At 41.5% G+C, this 20,340-nt stretch overlaps 1 protein-coding gene across 7 annotated transcripts in view; it reads left to right on the top strand.

The window, feature by feature from the left end:
- sox6 (SRY-box transcription factor 6) overlaps nt 1-20,340 on the top strand; it is a 99,211-nt gene that overhangs the window by 32,613 nt on the left and 46,258 nt on the right. For all 7 annotated transcript variants that reach the window (XM_079555676.1, XM_079555675.1, XM_079555678.1 and 4 more), the window contains 3 exons: nt 626-866; nt 2,788-2,998; nt 15,770-15,859. In XM_079555676.1, coding sequence (XP_079411802.1) covers nt 626-866; nt 2,788-2,998; nt 15,770-15,859 — 542 coding nt within the window. The remainder of the gene's footprint in view (nt 1-625; nt 867-2,787; nt 2,999-15,769; nt 15,860-20,340) is intronic.

A 20,340-nucleotide genomic window follows, 5' to 3' on the forward strand; every position in this document is an offset into this window, starting at 1 on the left:
AGAACACACAACATGACCTGAACCTAAAGCAGAGGAACCTACGCGTTCTCACAATGACCCCTGTGGATCGATTGAGTGAATAGAGCTCGAGTGGCACAGTGATTACATTTAGACAATATTTAACAAACTTTCTAATACTCTATATAGGTCACACCTATAGCAGAGCTCAGTTTAATTCTAGTGTTAATTAAACTGATGAGGTAAAGTATAACAGTGCCGTCTGTGGGGTGTCCATATAATCCCATTTTTAATTCAATACCAAAGTCATACGTAATTAGATGTTTCCTCATAACTAATTATTTAATTCATTCCAGCGTACTGTAAGAGAGGTCTCATTAATTGTGAGAAAAGCTGTGTTCGTCGCACAAATTCCTTGCTAAAATTGTTGGTTTGTCAAAGAAAACACCATGAGCTCCTGATATGTCAAGTACACTCTTCACTGTAATATTCATGGAAGTCTGAAATGTGTGACAGATTTGCAAATGTTGGATTCGTGTTGATTTCAAACTGCATAAATCTGACTTTTGGTCCAACAGTCCACTGCCATTATAGACAATCAAAATGAACATCAAGTTTGAATTTTGCATACATGGCTGATTGTAAATACGTCTTTTTTTCTTTGCAGCCGAGTCATGTCTTCCAAAGCAGCCACATCTCCCTTTGCTTCGGTGGTGGATGGAGAAGACCCCATGAGCCAGGAGCACTTGTCCTGGGAGAAAGATGATAGCGCTGAGGCTCACTGCACTCCACAGCTGCCTCTGCACAATCTCCTTCATGGAAAAGGCCACCCTGAAGAGGTGCAGCCGCTCAGCAGCGTCCCACCAGAGAGTGACTGGGATAGCCTGCTGTCCGCACAGCAGCGAATGGTAGGAACATGTTTACATTATCCAACTGCACATTTAGTTATAAGATATCCGAAAGTATCAGACATATTCCTGTTTCAATTAGTTGAAAAAGTAAAAAATGCTCTCAATATTTCAAAACTATGCAAAAGCAGACAAGTACGAAAGAAGCAAAAGAAACTCCGTAAAGATGTGTCCTGTGGGTATTCAGTCCCCTCACAGCAAGGGTTCATTGTTACTTCCTTGTCCAAAATGAGTTTATCACAGCCTCCAGCTTCACAGTCCCTTAATACTATGAAGCCTCAAGGATTCGGGGGTCTGCCCATTTGCTGCTCTGCCAAAAACTAAGCCATTAGCTATTATTAGGTTAAACTGAGGACCTCTAACTGTTCCCCAAATGTTTAAATCCCCTTTCTCTGCTCTGAGCATAGCCTTGATGCTACTAAAATGTCATGTCCAAAAGACAGGCTTTGTTTATTTCCTGGCATGTAGCAGTAACATTGAACATGGTAAGTGACGAGCCTCTTTGATATAAGCCTATAGTCAGGAAGAGCTTAGGCACTTGTGGGCTGTAGACAGAGGTGGCAGGTGGTTGTCTGTGACAGACGGCTCTATGGAAAAGAGACCCCGAGGGCCTCAGAAGTAGCTCTGCAGTTGGCTTCTGCGATCCTCCACATCTGAACATAGCAGCACAATCTCACACATATCCACATCATTAGGCCCACGACAAAAGCCCTCCCAAAAGGACGAGGGAAGAGGCTCCTGTATTGCACTCTTTTCTTCAGTATAATAATGCCCTATTATGCATCAGATGTCCATACACTTAGATATAGTCTGATAATCAATAGCAGGTTATTGTTACTCTGGGAAACAAGCGACTAGTATTAAATATGACGAAGTGTATCTTACAAAGGGCACAAGCCAAGGCACCGTTGATGACCTGACATCTCTGCCGGCTGTGCGTCTGTGGGGGTTGTGTCCTGACCCTGTGCCAGCTGATTAACCCAGTGTCGCTGCAGCCCTTGAGCACCCTCCACTTTGTCTGCCGCGTACTGTAATCACTAACCCTGGCCCGGGAGGGCGAGGGCAGCGGGCAGCTCTGGCACTGGTACTAGACCCACCACCACGGCTCAACATGCCACACCAGGCTGAGAAATGGGTACTGGCAATTCCTTCCCGTTTAGTGTAATCTTTATGTTTACTTATCTGTGGCTCCTATTACAGGAACAATGAGCAGATTTTGACCATGTCGTTTCTATTGAATGGATGTGTGTGTCCTGCTTATTCGCTTTAGGCCTGATGCAAAAGAGGTGACTGTGCTGTGTGCAGAGTATCCTTCAAACTCTGCACCTCTCTTGTCCTCTTTTCCTTCATATCTTTGTTTGGGCAGAGAGAGCACTTAGTCAGTCCGTCAGACGTAGGGCCTTTAGTTAAATACTTAACCATACACAGGTGGGACTGAAAAACAACAACAGCCACAGGGACAGGACACAGATTTATGACGGCTGAAGGCACTCAGCTGAGAACTGCTCTCTAGTAGAATATGAACAAATTACACAGCAGTCACCCGAACACAAATGCACACTCAAAAGCAATTTGAGAAATTACAGTTGGGAGGTTTCTCTGTGTAGTCCCGGCGCATGAAAAGTAAAGCACATTATGGATGTGCCCTATGAAAATGTACCTCATCATTTCATCTCAATTTTTCACTTGTCATAGCTCATTTGCCAGTGGAGCCAGCTCTGTTGAAGACACTGTTTGAAAGCCGGAGAGAAGTCAAATCACTCTGAGCTGCAAAAACCTAGCAATCACTGCGTTTGAATAGGCAACTGTCAAAAAGCTCAATGGCGCTTTGATGGAGCACAGGAACACACTTCATCATTTAATAAAAAGCTCATCTCTTGTTGCCATCAGCCCTTCTCCCAACATTTGTTTGTCTTTACAGGAATCTGACAGCAATAAGGTCTGTTCCCTGTACTCCTTCCGGAACAATTCCACTTCCCCGCACAAGCCGGAGGAGGGGGCCCGGGAGCGAGGCGACCTGCTGAGTGGATCGGCCTTTGGCACTCCGGAGCGGCGCAAAGGAAGCCTGGCCGATGTGGTAGACACGCTGAAGCAGAAGAAACTGGAGGAGATGACAAAGACAGAGCAAGACGGTATGCTTCTGCTGTTCGTGTTTGTGTGTGCGTGCGCGTGTGTGTACGTGTGTGTGTACGTGTGTGTGCGCTGGAGGTTTGTCAATGCAGCAGAGCTCTGGAAAAAATAAGACCATTGCAAAATACTTAATACTTTTACGTGCAATATGAACGGAACACTTTAGGTGCTCTGCAGACAATTATTCTCCTGATTTACCATTTATATCAAATTGAGTCATAACACATTAATGATGCAGCATTTGCCGAGTAGGAACAATTCTATTTAAATAAACATGTTTTATTACAGACCTTTTGAAATTTGTTTTCACACAGAAGCTTTTTACAGTGTGTGGGTGTTGTGTGATTTTGTACTCTGCATTCAGTTTTTTGTTGTGTGCCTAAAAAAGCGGACAAAATGGGAAAGAATATAGCACATGATTGAGAATAGTTGCTGAATTTAGGAATAAATAACTGCGACCTCTTGTGTTTTCCACCGTTGCATAATAATACACATTTTCTTAATATCGCCTCTAGTCGCGTGTCTATTGTTTTTCTATGGAGCTGACAAAAGCATAGGGTTTTCTGACGTCACTGTGTTTCCAGTGTTTGTTCTGACCCCTTTCCAACGTGACAAAGCCTATGGAGCCGAACGCAGCAGCAGAAATGTGGTGCGCCCGCCTCGTGCCAAGGCAAACTCTATGACTGTAAAACTTATAAGGCTAAGTTAGCGCCAGGAAAATTACCCCTTTATTATACCACTGAATACTTATCACAGCTAAACCGCCTGTGGCCCGAAAACAATCAAATCCACTTTTCAGATTCATTACATCTGTGATTCTCAACTGTTGTAGCTTCTGGATCCACATTCAGCCCAAATAAAGATATTATTTCAACAGTTTGACCCTGTTATAGTATTCCATCACTGTGTTTAGCATAAAGACAAGGATCAAAAACTATAAAAACAATCTATCAATTTGGCAAAGGACTCTAAAGTCTAATCCACTTTCATGTCCCGACCCACCAGTTGAGAACCAGTGCATTACACGATCATTAGAAGTCGCCAGCATATTTCATTTTTTTATTACTTTTTTCCCCCCCCTCCGATATCGCCATATTCATAGTTTACCCTGGTTGGCTCTCCCTCCCACAGCCTGCAGTCTATCAAGAGTATGGCAGAAAAACAAATATTTGAAAGCGCTGCTGAAACACATCTCCCTTCTTAATTAGGGCTGGAGTAATGTAACTATCCAATCAAATGTTAAAGCCTCTTGGGAATGCATGTGTCTCATTTAGTGTCTGGGGAGCTCTTTGCTAAAGCACTTCATCAGAGGAATAAATTAGACCTCTGTTAGCCTAAAAATAATTTGCCACTTCTTTTGTAAATGTTCGTTTGGTGATCTTTGTATCAGCCTCTAACCACACAGTCATTTAGCCAGACACTAAGATCATCAAGGTGCTGAAACACACTATGGGATTTTCGCAAAAAAAGAAAAGAAAAAAAGAAAACAGTAGTAAATATTTAAAAGGAATACCTTGAAAATGACCAATACAACTTTCCCTGGTAAAATAGACTGCTCATATATTATTATACAACTGGCCATTTGTTACTTGTGTTTGTACTAAACATGTTGGAAGAATTCTTTTTTCGTATTTTTCCGTAGAAATATCATGCTTATAAAAATCAATCACAAACATATAATATGTTTTAAAAACAATGTTACACTTTCAGCCCAACATATTTTCTGTTGTAGCAGAAAACATACTGTAGGTTATGTTGGTATTGTTGATCCGTCTCAAACTTCACAGAGGCATTATATTGTGGTTGAATTGCTTTCCTGCGTCTCCACATTTATCCACACACACGCACCCGCGTTGTGTTTCTGATGTGCTGAATTTTCAGACAGAATTGTCGGAGCTGTGTGTAGTGATAGCGGCTGTTATGGTAATGAGCCCCAGCTGGTGAAGGCTGGTTGTTGCAGTAATTTAAATGGTCAAGTGCAGCTTGTAATCCAGGGCCGTATGTTAGCACAGTGAGGAGAGGGTGCTTTGGAGTGCCATACAGCTGTTTTAATCTCCTGTTAATAATAGAGACTGGGGCTGTCTCATGTACAGCGCATCATCACCACCAAAATAAACTCCCTTGTTGGAGGAAATTAGTTTCTGAGCAGGGAGCACGACAAGACAAGAGGCTCACAAAGTTCAGCAGGCTGTCCCTAAAGCCTCAAACTGAGAGATGCTCTATGTGTGAGGGCACTTCAGGAGGCCTCAGTTGTGACGATCAATGGTCGCTCTAAAAAGAATTGGCAAGGGCCAAGATGTCTAAGGAGGCTCGCAAAAATCTCTAGAAGTTACAATAGTGTGGGATTGTTCATGTAATCGCCTGTGCTTGGAAATTGAAAAAAGGGTGGGATTAACTTGTTAAAGATCATAGAAGAAGGAGGTGGAGCAAAAGAAGCCATTTGTTGTCTTAATGATGTTGTTAATGTAGCACAAGCAACAGATGAGCTAAATATATCGCTTATCTGAGCATGACAACTGTTGTGTCTAATTCTGCTGCCTAGTCGGGATCACTGAGGTCCTCAGAGACTCTTCACCATCTGCTGCCTTTCTTTTCTGGGTTTTCTTGTCTGGTCAAGAAAGTTCATTGTCCCCGCTAACTCGAAATGAAAGCATTGACCCTAAGAGAAGAGTGGGGGCAAATGGTGCATGTTACACTTTCACGTGGTACATTGCTCTTATATGAACAGCTACTTAAGTATGTTTGTGTAAGCTCGCAGTCGTACAGGAGTTTTTGAATCATAGACAAAGGTTCTTAAGCCATCATCTGTACTCTCTTGTTTACAGTACAGGTGAGTAATGATGACGGCATAAGAGTCTTTGTCCATGGTGGTCCATTTAATAAAACAAACCATGTTGAAGTTGCCTAATAAAGCGGAACTAGCATTCAAACGTAGAGATAGAATAAAGATAAGTAGATGAGAATTTAATAATTAATTATGTTAGTTATTAGGCTTTGTCCTATTTCATCTTATAACCATTTAGCATAACACAGCTTAAGAATAGGTGATCATTTAAATGTTTTAATTTGTGTTATCCACCTACGGTGTGTCTTCGTAACCTCAAACCCCCGCTCTTTCTATCCACCTTCCTCTCTATTTCTGGTCCTTAAAGTGCTTGAAGTGCTTGTGACTGTGCTAATGAATGAAAATGTCCTCCCAGCAGTGAGCAAATGCATTTAGCTGAATAGTCACCTTTGCTGTAAAAGGTCTATTAGGCCCAGTTGCCAGCAGGGCTAACGATTGTGCCCCATGTTTATTTACTAGGTATTGTAAATGCATTATTTATGGATAAGTCTCCCGACAGCCGTTGTCATGATTTAAAAATGTCAGTATAAAGTATTAGAGGGAAAAAGAAATATACCCACCATTATAAAACCCCAAGGTGACCTTGATTTAAATCACATGCAATTAGAACAATTTTATATAATGCACTCAAGTATTAATCAATACCATGCAAGTCAACAGCAGTGGTAGTTTAGCCTTTATGGTCGTCCCCAAGACAAGGACGGGACTTGGCTTCTCTCCGTCTATTGTAAAACTATTGTAAAGAAAAATCTATTTAGTTATATTAGATGTTTTTCTTAATTAGGTAAAAGGCTGTGGATGAGCAACATAAAAGGTAACCACAGCAGTCTGTTTAGAGCTGAGCCCAAAGCACTTGGCTGCACATGTATTTACTGTTGCCTGTGGCTTTATTACCTCTATCTATTTGTGAGTGTAATCCGCTGCTGGAGGTGTGCATTATCACTGGGTAATGACTGAGCGGTAGGTTGAGTATGGCGCACTGATCAGCATTGTGTTTGTAGCCCTGGGTCATTATCCCCCATTACAACGGGCCGTGTAATGAGATTCAGGGCCGGCCCAGGGCTTTGGGAGAGGTAAAGATCAGCTCTAAGCCTGAGCTTCGACTGGCTGCGGTGAACTCTTGACTCTGTGTCACTGCTCATGCTGACTCCACACAGAGCCTCGCACACAGGCTCCACTCCTACAAAAGAACATTTTACATTACTTTCCAAGTACTGTATATAAGATCAGTGTTTTGTCTATTATGTACATGATTACTGTTTTATTATAAAGAAAATAATCCTGTCTCTCAGCTTTACCCGCTTTTCTTTGGTGCACTCTTTTCACTGCCTCCCTTCATCCCAGCCGCCATGTCATCCGCTTCAGCCTTATCGCACCTAATTAATGGGATTCTTTGTCCCAATGATCTGAACACTGGCCTCTAAGTGAATGCATTTGCAACAAGGCTGAGAAATTTCAAGCATTTATTTAGGCTAATCTACCGACTTTACTTGTGTGCATTTGTGTTAGTGCGCATATTTATGTTTAAACCGCACTGAAGGAATCACTGGGGGTCTTCCACTGTTTGCGCGGGATCTTGGCCTGTGGTGTGCTGGCCCAGCAGAGCAGCGCGATGGTCTGTCACTTTTGTTTGAATAGGTAATGTAGATCTGTTCAGGCTGAGGAGACATGAGCTGGAATGGCTTGTTAGGACACATGATCAAAAGCTCCTCGTTGCTCTTTGCCAATCAACCCTCTTGTCACCCCGTGAAGCAGACGTTAAGATTTTTGGACTGTATGCAGTGGGCAGTCTTCCAGCCCACATGTGAACTTCCACAAAAGATGGACTGGCTTTTACATTTGCCTTCTTTAGGGGTTTCAGACCTTTTGTTTTGTTATTTCCTTTTCGTTACACGCATGCACACACACACACACTCACACACTCACACTCACACACACACACACACACACACACACACACACACACGCACACACACGCACGCACGCACGCACGCACCTACCTACACATTCTGTATGTATATATAAACATGTAGATATAATTTTTTTGGGCCAATTGGCTCCTCTCTTACCCTATCTCTTGTCGAGACAAAGTTGCCCCTGTGCCAGCTTGGGCTCACTGGTGGAGCCTGAAGAGGGTGTTAGTTTTAAAGGGTGTATGAGTGCCCAGTGCGCTGCTAAATTATGCATTTACTATGCAATCCCAAATGGAGCCTCAAATAAAATCGGCACATCTCCAGAGATATGGCAGCACAGGTTTCCTCTTACACTATCTGAGATATAGATTTTGTAGCCTTCTTTCTGCTGTGTTCGTCATTCAGATGACAAAACAAACAGCTGCTTCTTCAATGTGCCATTCTTTGCATTCAAGATCACCTTCCCCACTTCTCATATTCCGATTAGTCAACAGTAGCAACTGCTGTGGAGCATTCCAGGGGCCATCTTCCTGGGTTTCAGCTGTTGAGTTGGTCCCCCTGCACCCATGCAGCACAAAACCCCCATTGTGATCCTGACTTACTGGCTGCACAGGAACCCCTTGATAGGAGGAAACGGGTGTCTCTGAGAGACAAATCACAGCCAGAGTTGCACAGAGGCTTGTTTGTGCATACACTTGCAGACCCACCAACACACACCGACATACACACAAAAGATCTAATCTTCTATTGTTGATATTGACAACACCTTTCAAACTTTGTCCAGGTGCAATATGTATTTCCTGTATCTGGAGTATACTGTACAGTAATCATTCAGTTGTATTGACATTCACAGTTGTCAGCAGTGTGTCGCACACTTGGACAATACACATTCACAACAGCTGAAAACGTACACAATGGCTTAATGTAGTCAAGTATTAGAAGTGCTTCGGTCTTATCTACGTGACGTTCTGATACTGTCCTGATGTGTATATGTCTGCGGGAGAATGCCTGAATTAGATTTACATGACAGACTTGTGTGCCAGCTCAGTATCACTGTCCTCTCTATGGCATTCAGCGCAGAGCATTCTCCACACATATCTTGACAAAAGAGCTGGTGTCATCTGACCGAGGATCAAAATAGTGCAAATGTAACTCACACCCGTCGCACACACAGCCCCTGTGGCCTGCTAATGATTTCAGTGCACATTGCGGGCTTGTTCTGTAAGTCAGAGGTACGTCAGCCATCCCGCGCCCATATCCGCAGCGAAACAAGCAAACAAGACAAATGGCAGATGAGACACTTAATCATATTTGCATTGTTTTCTTAACAGCAAGCATGAATGTGGTACACAAACTGTGATGAGCTGCCTCTTGAACAAAGAGACTATTTAATCAGGACGATTAAACAGATGTTCCACCCTCGCGGCGCACCGTCTTTCTCCTTGTTCAATAACATTACATGTGCCAGAGAATGGGATGGGAATGTCAGATGAAATGAACAGAGATTTGTTTTATTGCTCTGTGGAGCCTTATTGCCAATGATTATAATTATTTGATGAATGCCATCTCCCTTTGGTTGTACCCTCTTTGTCATTTTGTAGACTGTTCAGGTCAGGGTTTAATATGTCTGAAAATCTGCTATTGAAACGGTCTCCCGGCTGTTAGTGTTGCAGTGTTTTTAACAATATTTTTGATTATCAAGGTCACAGAACTTTTTAGAATAAAATCTTATGTCAAGGTAAATCTGCTTCAAGTACATTTATTTTGAATGTAAAACATCTCACATATTCACTTTGAATGCAGTAGTGCAGTTTTTTTTTGTACAAATTCACTTTAAAAAGTAAAGAGAAAAACACAACTTCACTGAAGCAAAACTATGTTATGAATATTAATAACTGTAACTTTTCTGTGATGGTTACAGTTTCGTCAAAAGTTCACTGCAAATTATAATGCATTAATCTGGATCGTATTAGTCTTTTTGTCCTTGTGGAGTCAGACACCCATTAATTTACTAAATCACACTGAACAGCCATGCTCACAGTGCATTTCTTCACACATTTATTAATTTTACATAGTTGAATAAATGTGAATGTTTTCTGCGTTGATTAGCAGCAGCCACATTTAAATCTGACAGTTAAATAACAGGGTACCCCCCAAAAAAATCCCCCAATGCAAGGTACCCAGTAATTTAATTTTTGTCAGACATTATTATAATGTATTACTGTATGTGAACTCTAATCATTACCAGCATCAAATTAAAATGAAAGTTTTTAGTTGTGCAGTTTATATGTTGTCAGATGATTCTTACATGAATAATTAGATAGATTTTTTAGATAGATTTTTAAGTATTGTGGTAAATAGAATATATAGATCCACACATCCATGCACGAATCCTTTGTTTTGATAATATGTGAGACCCTTTGGTGCAGTAACGACTTTAAGAAAGACACACGGCGAGGGGATGAAAAGTTCATATTGCTATCCAGGCATTTAATGGTCCTAGTTCTTAAGAGTGACCTTGTGGAGAGAGGAGCAGCACAGCAGCTCCTTCCAGCTGCACACATGGCATCCATCGGGGGCACAATCACGCACAGTCCCAACACCTCGGGCTCGGACATATGTTGAGTTTTATTTCATTCTTCTGACATTAATCCTATTCACCAGCTGTTCTGCCAGCTGCCACTCTCCGGCTTAAGGGGAGATTGCAGTTTTGGGGGCTCGGGGTGCTGTTTTATCTTGGCTCCTCATCTTCTCACCAAGTTTGGATGGGTTTTTTGGCTTCTCTACTTATATTTTCAAATTGCTTTACCTGTTATTTGTAATTCTTTAAGATAAGTATCTGAATTTAATTAGGTATTTTTTGCTGCATTTTTTTTTACATATTGAAAAATACATTACAGTTTTAAAAACGTGTTACTATTCTTTTTATTATTACAAAGTGCATGTCCTACGTTGTTGCTCCTCCACTGCCGACCTGTCTCTTGTGCCCCTCAACTTTTCCTCCTCTCTTAAGCGAGCATTTGTTAAGAATCACATCACTGGAAGCTGCTTAACCCTTAGTCATTTAATAGCATTTCTGTAGGATTAGCCTGGACATGGCCCCGGCCTGTACAGTTATGATTATTGACATATTGGGTCTGACATATTTCACATTTATGTGCATTGTCTGGAAGCATACTCAAGTGTTCTCAATGTCATTCCTTCTGAAGTACGACCAGGCGCTGTGCGATCCGGGGCCACAATGAATTGATCATTGCTCACTGCTCACTTTAATAATTCAAGCCTGATTGCCACAGAGTGCCGCAGTAAAATGGATTGGGAGAGGTCACATGCTGCTCAGCTCAAGAGGTGAAGCCTCTTGGGGATGGTTAATTCATATATGCTTGATAGACACGTGTCCTATTTAGAGAGGTCAGGCTGCTGTGTGCGACTGTGGCTTCTGTGAGCGGCCAGGTCACCACTGTAGGATTAACAGGCTGATCAAAAAAGTGAAAGCAAAAAGAGTTTTTAGAGTTAAAGTGTTTTTGATACTTTAAAGCTGAGGCCCATTTTTTATTTTGACCTTTTGAACACTATACTGTACCTGTAAATCCTTTCTCTTCTTATAGCCAGAGTAATAATAGCAGCTGTTTACGTGACCAATCAGGATGGTCTGAAGGTGTCTAAGTGCGATGTTCAGCAGGTGGAATAATGAATGGGTGTCAGTTAAGGAAAGCCCACCTCCACCTGCAGGTGCTCCTTCTCTCTACAGCGGCATGTCTTAAGGAGATGGACCTTTTTATTTATGCATGCCAGCACTACTGATTACTCCTCAAAAGGCTGGGGTTATTTAACGGCTCCAAAAGTCTCCCAGAAATGGTAAAGGTTATTAAAATTGTTGACAACGAGGAAAGGTAATTGCCTGAAAATGACGCACTGTTGTAGCGAGTGTTTTTTTCCCCTCAGCTCCCTCTTTAGCGTTTGCATTGTGCGGCATCACCCGGGTGTGTAACCTATTGCGTTCCGATTGCTCCCTTGCAATTAGTGCCCTTTTTGTCCTCACTTCAATAACACCATGATTATGGAGACTTCAGGAGTATTTGCAGCATCCAACAGCTGTTGTCTCAGGAACTACCGGCTGAATGACAAAAACATGTTTTCTTTCTGTATTTCACTTCCCTGACTGCCTCTTGTAATTATTATGTTTTATTTGGTGTGATGATGGGGTCTTGTTTTTAGTGTGTCTGTGATTAAGATATTCAAAGGACTCCTTGGAGTGTGCCACAGTCATTTTCTTTTTTTATCGTTCTCGACTTTTGATTTGTTTCCCGTGTAGTGCAGAGTGGATGGGAAATTAGACGCCAGCCTATCATTGTCTGAGTTTTGTCAGTGAGTTTTAAAGATGTATGACTAAATTATACAAATGCACCAAATCTCTCTGAGTGAAGAGACTTTAGAGGCAATTTTGTTCACAATTTGAGCCAATGAAATGCTGAAAAAAAAATTCAGCTAGCACCATTAAGTTGAAGGCAATTGACAATGCCCTGTCTCATTATATTGAATCCTGTTTTTTTTTTTATCTCTCTTTTTGAAGAATACATTTTGATGCTATTTTTGTAAAAAGCTTATAGGAATATTTGATCAAGGCTTAGTCAAAGCTGTTTCATGTTGCATACGGTATGATACATTTAATCAAATGTTTATGCTCTTTGTCATCTCATTTTTGATATCCTAACTACACACTTTTCCCTTGAGCCTGGCGCACTGATGTACAAGGCCCTGCTAGAGAGGAAGACTCCTGGTGTGTTTCGCCATGACTTATAGCTAATTTGACTCCCTGCGATAGCCCTCTTTTCTCTGCCAATGACTTTTCAACACAACAAACACTCAAACATGAGGATCATCTTTCTCCCCGGAGAATAGAGTGCACACAGAAAGTCTGAATGTGGCCGCAGACAGTTGAAACGTTTTCATTGCTGACAACACAGGGTAATCTAACACCCACTGCTGCGTGTTGTAACAAACCATTTTTGTACGGGCTCTCTTTTGAAACACGATGACATGTTTGGATCTGTCAACGCATTTAGTAAATTTGGTAAGATGACAGATGTAAAATGTGCAGATTGTATTTCTCCAGATCCCATTTATAAATTGTATGAAATTGTAACTTCTTTGTAGTTGATTTAAAAAGCTTTTATGTCACGTTGAATATTAGACATATTTTTGATGGAGTTTCCATAATAGTTAATTCAGCTATTGATTTATTCAGATATTATAAGATATTTATCAGCCATTTACTCATTGTGTAAAGCAAATGTATATTACCCACACTCTCTCAGGCCTTACTAAAGGAAAAAGAGGAGCGCGTCATTATCAGTGCAGCTTGTTGAGTGTATCCTGCCTCAGCTGTGGTTTACACAGAACATGATCCTCTGGCAGTGCTCACAACCAGGTGCTGAAACAGTGTTTATGTCACACTCAGATCTGGAGACATTCCTTTGTACAGATTTATGAGCATCATTAGCTTTGTTTTTAATACAGACAAAAAGGTGTGCTCTAATCTGAAGCTGATCTTGGCTTGAGGTGTCTCCCTTCATCCTCCTTCAGCCACATCAATCGCACAGTCCCTGCACAGGAAGACTGTACACCTGATTACAGAGCCGATTGCAGATAAACACTTTCATTTTGGCAGTAATAACTTGGAGTGCTCACATTTCACTGTCTTTTGATGACTCAAATAAAAAGAACTTGTTTGAGGGCACTTATCCAGCTTTGTGCCCCATCCGGAAAATATCACAATAAGACGCGCTTGGGCTTAGCCATCCACACTCCATTCCCTTCTCAATGGGAGCATATCTTGGACACGCTCTCCTCCAGTAGTTTTGTCTTGTATGTTGCTATCTGCACTGGCTGCAGAGCAGCAGGGCCGTGCCAGGCGAGGGTCCATAGGGACCGTTGGAATCACTAGGGCTGGAGGAAGTTGGTCCTGGTCCAGTGGGGCGATCTACACTTGGTGACAAGCCAAGCTGTCTACTGCAGGGACGCTGGGAAAATGTAAATAAGAGTCTGATAAGGGCTATTGTTTTCATTCCATTCTCATCCCAGCTGAATGGCCTACTCCCAGCAACAGAGCATTTTATCTCCAGAGGGGAGGCAAAGAAATGAACAAGGAGGCCAGAGGAGATTTAAGAGCCCCTCATGAGAAATTAAAAATAAGCAAAAATAGTAAGGAATCAATTTGTTACTTTACTTACTTCTTCAAAGGCATCTGTTTATGAAAAAAGAACAGAAGCCTAATTTTGATAGAAGTGACACTTAAGAAATTCTTCATTAGTTCATTCAGATGAAATGGTGTATCTGTCTATTTGATTTTAATGTTGATGTTGTTGTTAAGTTGTTGTTGAGTGGACTGGGATGATTGAGTTGAGGATGTCTCACCTCTTTCTTCAGAGATAAAGTGAGTCCAGCCCTGGTCAAAGATTTTTGAACATCTCTACTACCATGGAAACAGCTTGGATGACTAAGAGTCGACCCAAACATATTCTCATATTTTCAGACTTTTTATACATGCAGCAGCAGTTTTATAAGCCACTTGTGTATTCTACAGAACGTACATTTATTTTGGTCTTTTGTGTTTCCCAAATCCATTTTTGGTTTGCTTTATTCACCCAGCTCTAACAGTGGAAGGTGCAAGTTATTTCATGGAGTAATCCAAGTCATTATTCACCTCTCCCAGGTGGAAGGCAGGGAGGACAGCGCTGCATTCCAGCTGTAGTGTGCGGCGGTGAGGACTTGGCAGATTGAGTCTGGCCCGTGCAGGGCTGCTGTAGTGAGGGGGCTGCTCTCTTCAGAGGGAGCTGGAGCACAGGGGGAGGACTGGAGGAGAATGGAAGCTGGCACCACATTATCTACAACAGTTGGTGCATTCCTTAATGATCAAGTGCTGGTGGAGCATCTGTGATGAAACTGTGTGTGAGACGGAGCATATGTGTCCATATTAACATATGCTGCCTGTGTTTGTTTAATTCCCCTTTATGCCACAGTAAATAGGCCTTTTCTATGTTTGAGGGCAAAACAAGTATGACTGCTTGTGCTTGCATTATGATTCAAAGGGATGTGGCTGTCCTGGGAGAGGATGTGGTCCCACTCAGGGATGAAGAGAAGCTAAGCTGTGCTGCTCTCCCTTGGACATAACCCTTTTTAAGATCCTTGTGCCACGTAGGGAGTTAACACACACAAACAACGCGCAGCCTTTTCTCTCCCCTCTTAGGGTCAAGGGGACAAACTGTGAGATGGGAATTGGAAAGTCAATAAAGCAGAAGTAATGTTATAATGACCCTGGGCTCAAGATGTCCTGTCGACCCCCATCACTTTGGAGGAAGAGGACAATCAAACAAAATGCTCACTCTGTTTGATCTAAAAGCCACCCTTAAAGCAGGCCACACAAACTCCCAACCACTTTTACAACCAGTTCATCACTAGCAGAGAGTTTTCCTCCTCTTGGCGTGCATGTTAAATTAGAAACATACAGTATACGTATAGCGGAAGCGGAACAATCCTCCAAATAAACATTGTGGGATCTAAATACATTCAAAAACATGAGTGCTGTCTTTTCAGAGATTGCTATTCATTTCCTAGAGGCAGTTTCTTGAAGAGGGTGTTGATGTCTTGATTGGAACGGGCTGACCCTTCAGCAGCACTGGGATGCTGTCGGCCTGGGTCAGCGAGCCCACTACGTTCTTTATCAGCTGCCCAGGCGACAGCATGGCAGATTACAGCCATTCCTCCCCTGATTCTTTGTCTGCAGAACAAATGTTAATTTCATTATTGGCATCCTTTTCTTAATCTCTGCCCCTCACTCTCATTTAATGTTTGTTGTGCAACGTCCTGTCATGACAAATATTTTGTTGTTTGTGACCGAGGATCCCTGTTATTCTTCATTAATATGAGTAGATTATTAAGTATAAGAATTGTGAAGACTGTGAGCTCTTAATGAAGGGAATTTTAAACATTTTGTTTGCTGCTTTGTTTTTTAGAATCCTCATGCATGGAGAAGCTTCTTTCTAAAGACTGGAAGGAGAAAATGGAACGGCTCAACACTAGTGAGCTTCTGGCAGAAGTCAAAGGTAGGAACATTAAATGTACAGTATGGATCTGTAGGTTTTTTACTGGGTGTTAACCGTGCTTATTCCTGTAAGAAATGCATAATCTTTTTGCTGTATAGAGTCAAACACAGTTTTGCCATTTAAATCAAACAAAGCCTTTGGCAGCCTTCCTCTGTTAATTTCTCTGTACCCTTATCTTTTTTTGGAATGTCTGAATCGTTCCAGAGTGCTGTCTTCGAAACTCTATTCTATTTACTCGTACTTTGGAGCACTTTTGTCTGTCAGGGGTGTTTCGGTGTCTCTTAAGGCAGTAGTGGGCCTCGACTCTCCACTCAGTAACAGTGTGTTGTTGAGGTAATTCTTGATTCTAAACTGATTGATCTGAACACAGTTGAGCAGAAGGAGAGAGTGGCACAGCGTCTTCTTCTCAGTGAAACAGCATGAATCAAACTCTTTGACAGAAATGGCTGTGTATCCAGTGCACAGTCCAACACCACTCCCTCAGTGTGCTTCAGCCAGACCGAAGGTGGGCTGAGGATGGGCAGGGCTCTTCAGACCTTAGCACAGACTGTTACTGAGAACATCCATGTTTATACAGCAAAGCACAATACCAGCTGGCTGATAACACTGGCACTCATGCCGTCTCCCCGTTGTACTGTTCATCAGATAACACCAGTCTGTTTTTATATCTCAGTATTATAAATATTCTCTGAGATAAACATTTTAATTTCAGGTCAGTGGTGACTTTGAGGAGAAGCATAAAACAGCAAAACATATTTTAGCATTGATTTACACTTTTTTGTCATTCTGGGATAGTACGCTTTCCTGAAAATATATAAACAGAACAATTTAGAAATTCTTAATGACTAAATAAATAAATAATCAAAGCAAGAATGTAGTTTGGTTTGGTAAACTACATCCATTGTACCTGCCTTAGAACAGTGTGTGCCAGGGCAGATCAAAGTGCAATGGGTGAAATGTTTAAAATGGCTTGGCCCTTTGAAAGCCTCACTGTTAAATTAGAGGCCGGGGCATTTTGATGAATAGGGATGGGAAGGTTACTTGGTGGTCTGTACGCAGGGTGGATGTCTGATAATGCACACTATCGCCTGTGTGTTTTATGTAGACAGTCCGGAGTAACCAATATAAATGTTTCTCCTATCACAGTGGCACCCTTAGATTTTTAATTAGCGTGGCATTTCATATGACTGTAGATATTTCAAAGGGCTGCTTTGTGCTCCCCCTTTACAAATGTCTCTCTCTCTGCGTTTGATGTCTGCCTGATGTAAATGTGGGCAATTAAAAAGAAGCCCAGGGTTGGAGATGCACAAGGTCTGCCTAATTAAAACACAAACAAAGGTACGAAGCAGAAAGCACCTTATGATTAAGATCTAAAGTGTTATGATGAATCAGAGGCTCCATTAATTGTTAGGTTAAAACTGGCACAAAAGGCTAACATTCCACTATCTCCAAAAGAAAGAAAGTAGACAAGCTGTCATAGAGATACAAGCTGCTGTACAGTGCACGTTGGCCTTGTGTGCTCCCTGCTAATCCCGCTCAGTCAAAATCTTGGTCATGTATGTGTGACTTTAAAGGTGATGGGATTTAGTTGGCACAAAGTGAATTATATGTAATAATAATATTTTATGGTTCTTAAAACACAATAAGTCCTGAACAATAGAAATGACAGGTTGGACCTGAGGCTTTAACCATAAAGAGAAAAACATTCTTTTGCTTCAGTTGTGTTGGAACCTGCCCTGAACGCTGCAGCGGTGAACAGGTTCAAAGAATAAACAAACAAAGCAATACAATACTATCATCGACATCGGACATTTGTTTTCAACTTTTCCTACCTTCAAAAATGTTACACTTATTTACAGAAAAATGTTATCTTCATATATTTTAGGTGTAAAGCAAGAACGATCTGTAATCATGCTTGTTTACAATTAATGACACACATGAGAAAGGGCTTAGCAGCAGAAGGGGGAGCTGAGTTTGAGAAGGGGCATTAGTGGCGGATTTCTTTCCACCGGTCGATTCAAAGGTAACTGTTTGTTTTCATACCTGATCTTAGCTGTCAATCTGCCGGCATGATGTGGGGCAGATGAAATCTCCTGAACAAAACCACAGCGCGGTGAGGCAGGCCTTTGGAAGGGCTCCAAACCACAGAGACTTTGAGATAATAGGAGGAAGGAGGAGCGCGGCAGACGGCTAAAAGAGAGCTGCAGAGAAATATTAGAAGTGTGTATTTAGGCTGGCCATTTATAATAATACACCCTAACAGTTTTCCAAAGCTGCAGCCGACATTTATACAGTTTAGCACACTTGTAGGCATATATCATCTTACTGTGAATGCCTTGAGTGTATGTAAACACGCATTGTGTCACATACTGTATACTGGCCACAGAAAGATAAGGTTTGTTTTCGCTGCATTCAGGATCTAAGTCTCATACCCTCCAGATCTGTTCGAGTTTCCCCGCTGAGTGCCAGTTCCCCGGGCCCGCTGTTTGGGGGCCAGTGGGTGAAAGCGTCCAAGCATTTACTTAAACTGAAGGAAAATATGTTGTTTCTAAATCACAGCTCGAGCTGAACTCATTATAATGGGGGGAAAAAGGAGAGAAATAGCTTAACATTGTACATTGGTATTGAAATGGCAGTTTGAATTCTGAAGCGCAGAAATCAGGGCTGTTGCAGTGTCAACAATCGATTTGAGGATGGAGACTACATGACAGTGTTGGGGGGTCACACACACAGTCCTGTCGCCGCCAGATAAGTGCAAGCTCTTTAGAAGTACCGTACAGCAGAGGGCAGCGGCTCAGGCCTGATTTGATGGTAGCTCTACCTGTGCTGGCTTAATCTTCCGCATAAATGACTTCTCTCAAGACACAATAGTTCATATGAAAAAATAAATAAATACCCAACAACAACAACAGCCCCTTTCTCAAGTGGGACATCACACTAAATAAACGAAACAATGTTCGCACGAAAGCGGCATCCCAACACCGTGAAATAAGCCTGTATTTTTCCACCTCTACATCTGAATATTATTCTGTATAATATTTACCAAACGCACACAAAGCATGTACTCACAAAACGGCACAAAACGGTATCTGTCCGGTTGCTGCCGTCCCGAAATGCTACGGTTTGCATTTTCTCCATAACACTTCAGTCAACTGTTTGCCCTGTGCACTCAAGTGAAATATGAGCCACACTAAATCATTATTCCTCAGGCCACATTTGCCAGATGAATGTATGAGAGTGTTGGACTGTGTGTTTTTCTCCTCTAATGAATTGAGGAATTTAGCTTGTGGCAATAGAGGTAAAAAAAGGAAGTGCTGTTCTCCCGTGTGCGCGCCCAAGTGTAAGGGTAAGGATTGGCATTTTATGTGTCTTTGAATTTACATAATTGGCTTGCTCCGGTGACGATTAGCAAATTTAATGGATTATAGTTGGGCTGCACAATCTATCAGGGTTTAATGTTATTGCAGGATTCGGGGATATTACAACAAGCTGCAATCTCGCGCAAAATCACAGAGCTCTTTCAGCTGACAAAGATTTACCTCTTTCTATTTTCTATTCATTTCCCTCATTTAGTTAAAGTTTAGCTTCATTTGAGTCCTGATTTATTCTTGTTTAGACAAATAATGAATTGGTTATTGAATATTGCATGTTTTTCCCCTCATATCGGGCAGCCCTGTTTTTTTCATCTGGCAAGATCCTTAAATGTGATCATTTGAGTGTCTTAATTTGTTGTTTTATTTCTCTTGTGTCAATGTAAGTTGAGGTATTGTTTGACAAACATCATGAAAATAAAAACACAGTCGATCTTCGCTCAGATCTCACGAGTATATCCTTGTAAACATCTTAAGTCATTGTTGAAGACTTGCGCTTGGCCTCATAGGTCTAGCTCTAAGCAGCTTTCTTTCCTTGTGCAACACAGACAAAAGACAGGGCTTTTCGATAATAGTGTTAATTCAAAGACGTTGGTTTATAAAGCCTTCAAGACGTCTCTTCGAGACACAGGCCAAGGCAAAAGAACTCCCAGCTTTAATTATTAGCTTAATGGGTGAAACAAAAGAAAAGCGCTGTGAAAAGAATAGACAGGAATCTGATAAAAACTCTAAGTGCAATTGTATGCTTTCCAGGATGTGTGTGTGTGTGTGTGTTTTTTTTTTTAATTTTAATTATTTTCTGTTTCAGAAGCTTTTCAGCACTTTGTGAGTGTTCACCTTGAAAACGCTATATGCTTTTCTGTTTTGAGGGCACATGGGTGAGACTACTCATTATGAAAACTGAACAAGTCATGAATCATTCCTTAAAAATATTCTTTGCATAAAGAGTGTGCACACAAGGCAATTAAGGCAAGCTAAGATGTCTGTGTTTTTTTTTTTTTTTTGCTGTACTTTATAAAATCACCGATATTCGTGGCGATGTTAGATCTTTTTTCTCCCCTTATGTTTTATGGAGGCGATACATTTTTTCTTTATCTCAACTAAAGTACC

The sequence above is a fragment of the Gobius niger genome (genome assembly GCF_951799975.1).
Source record: "Gobius niger genome assembly, chromosome: 4".
NCBI lineage: Eukaryota > Metazoa > Chordata > Actinopteri > Gobiiformes > Gobiidae > Gobius > Gobius niger.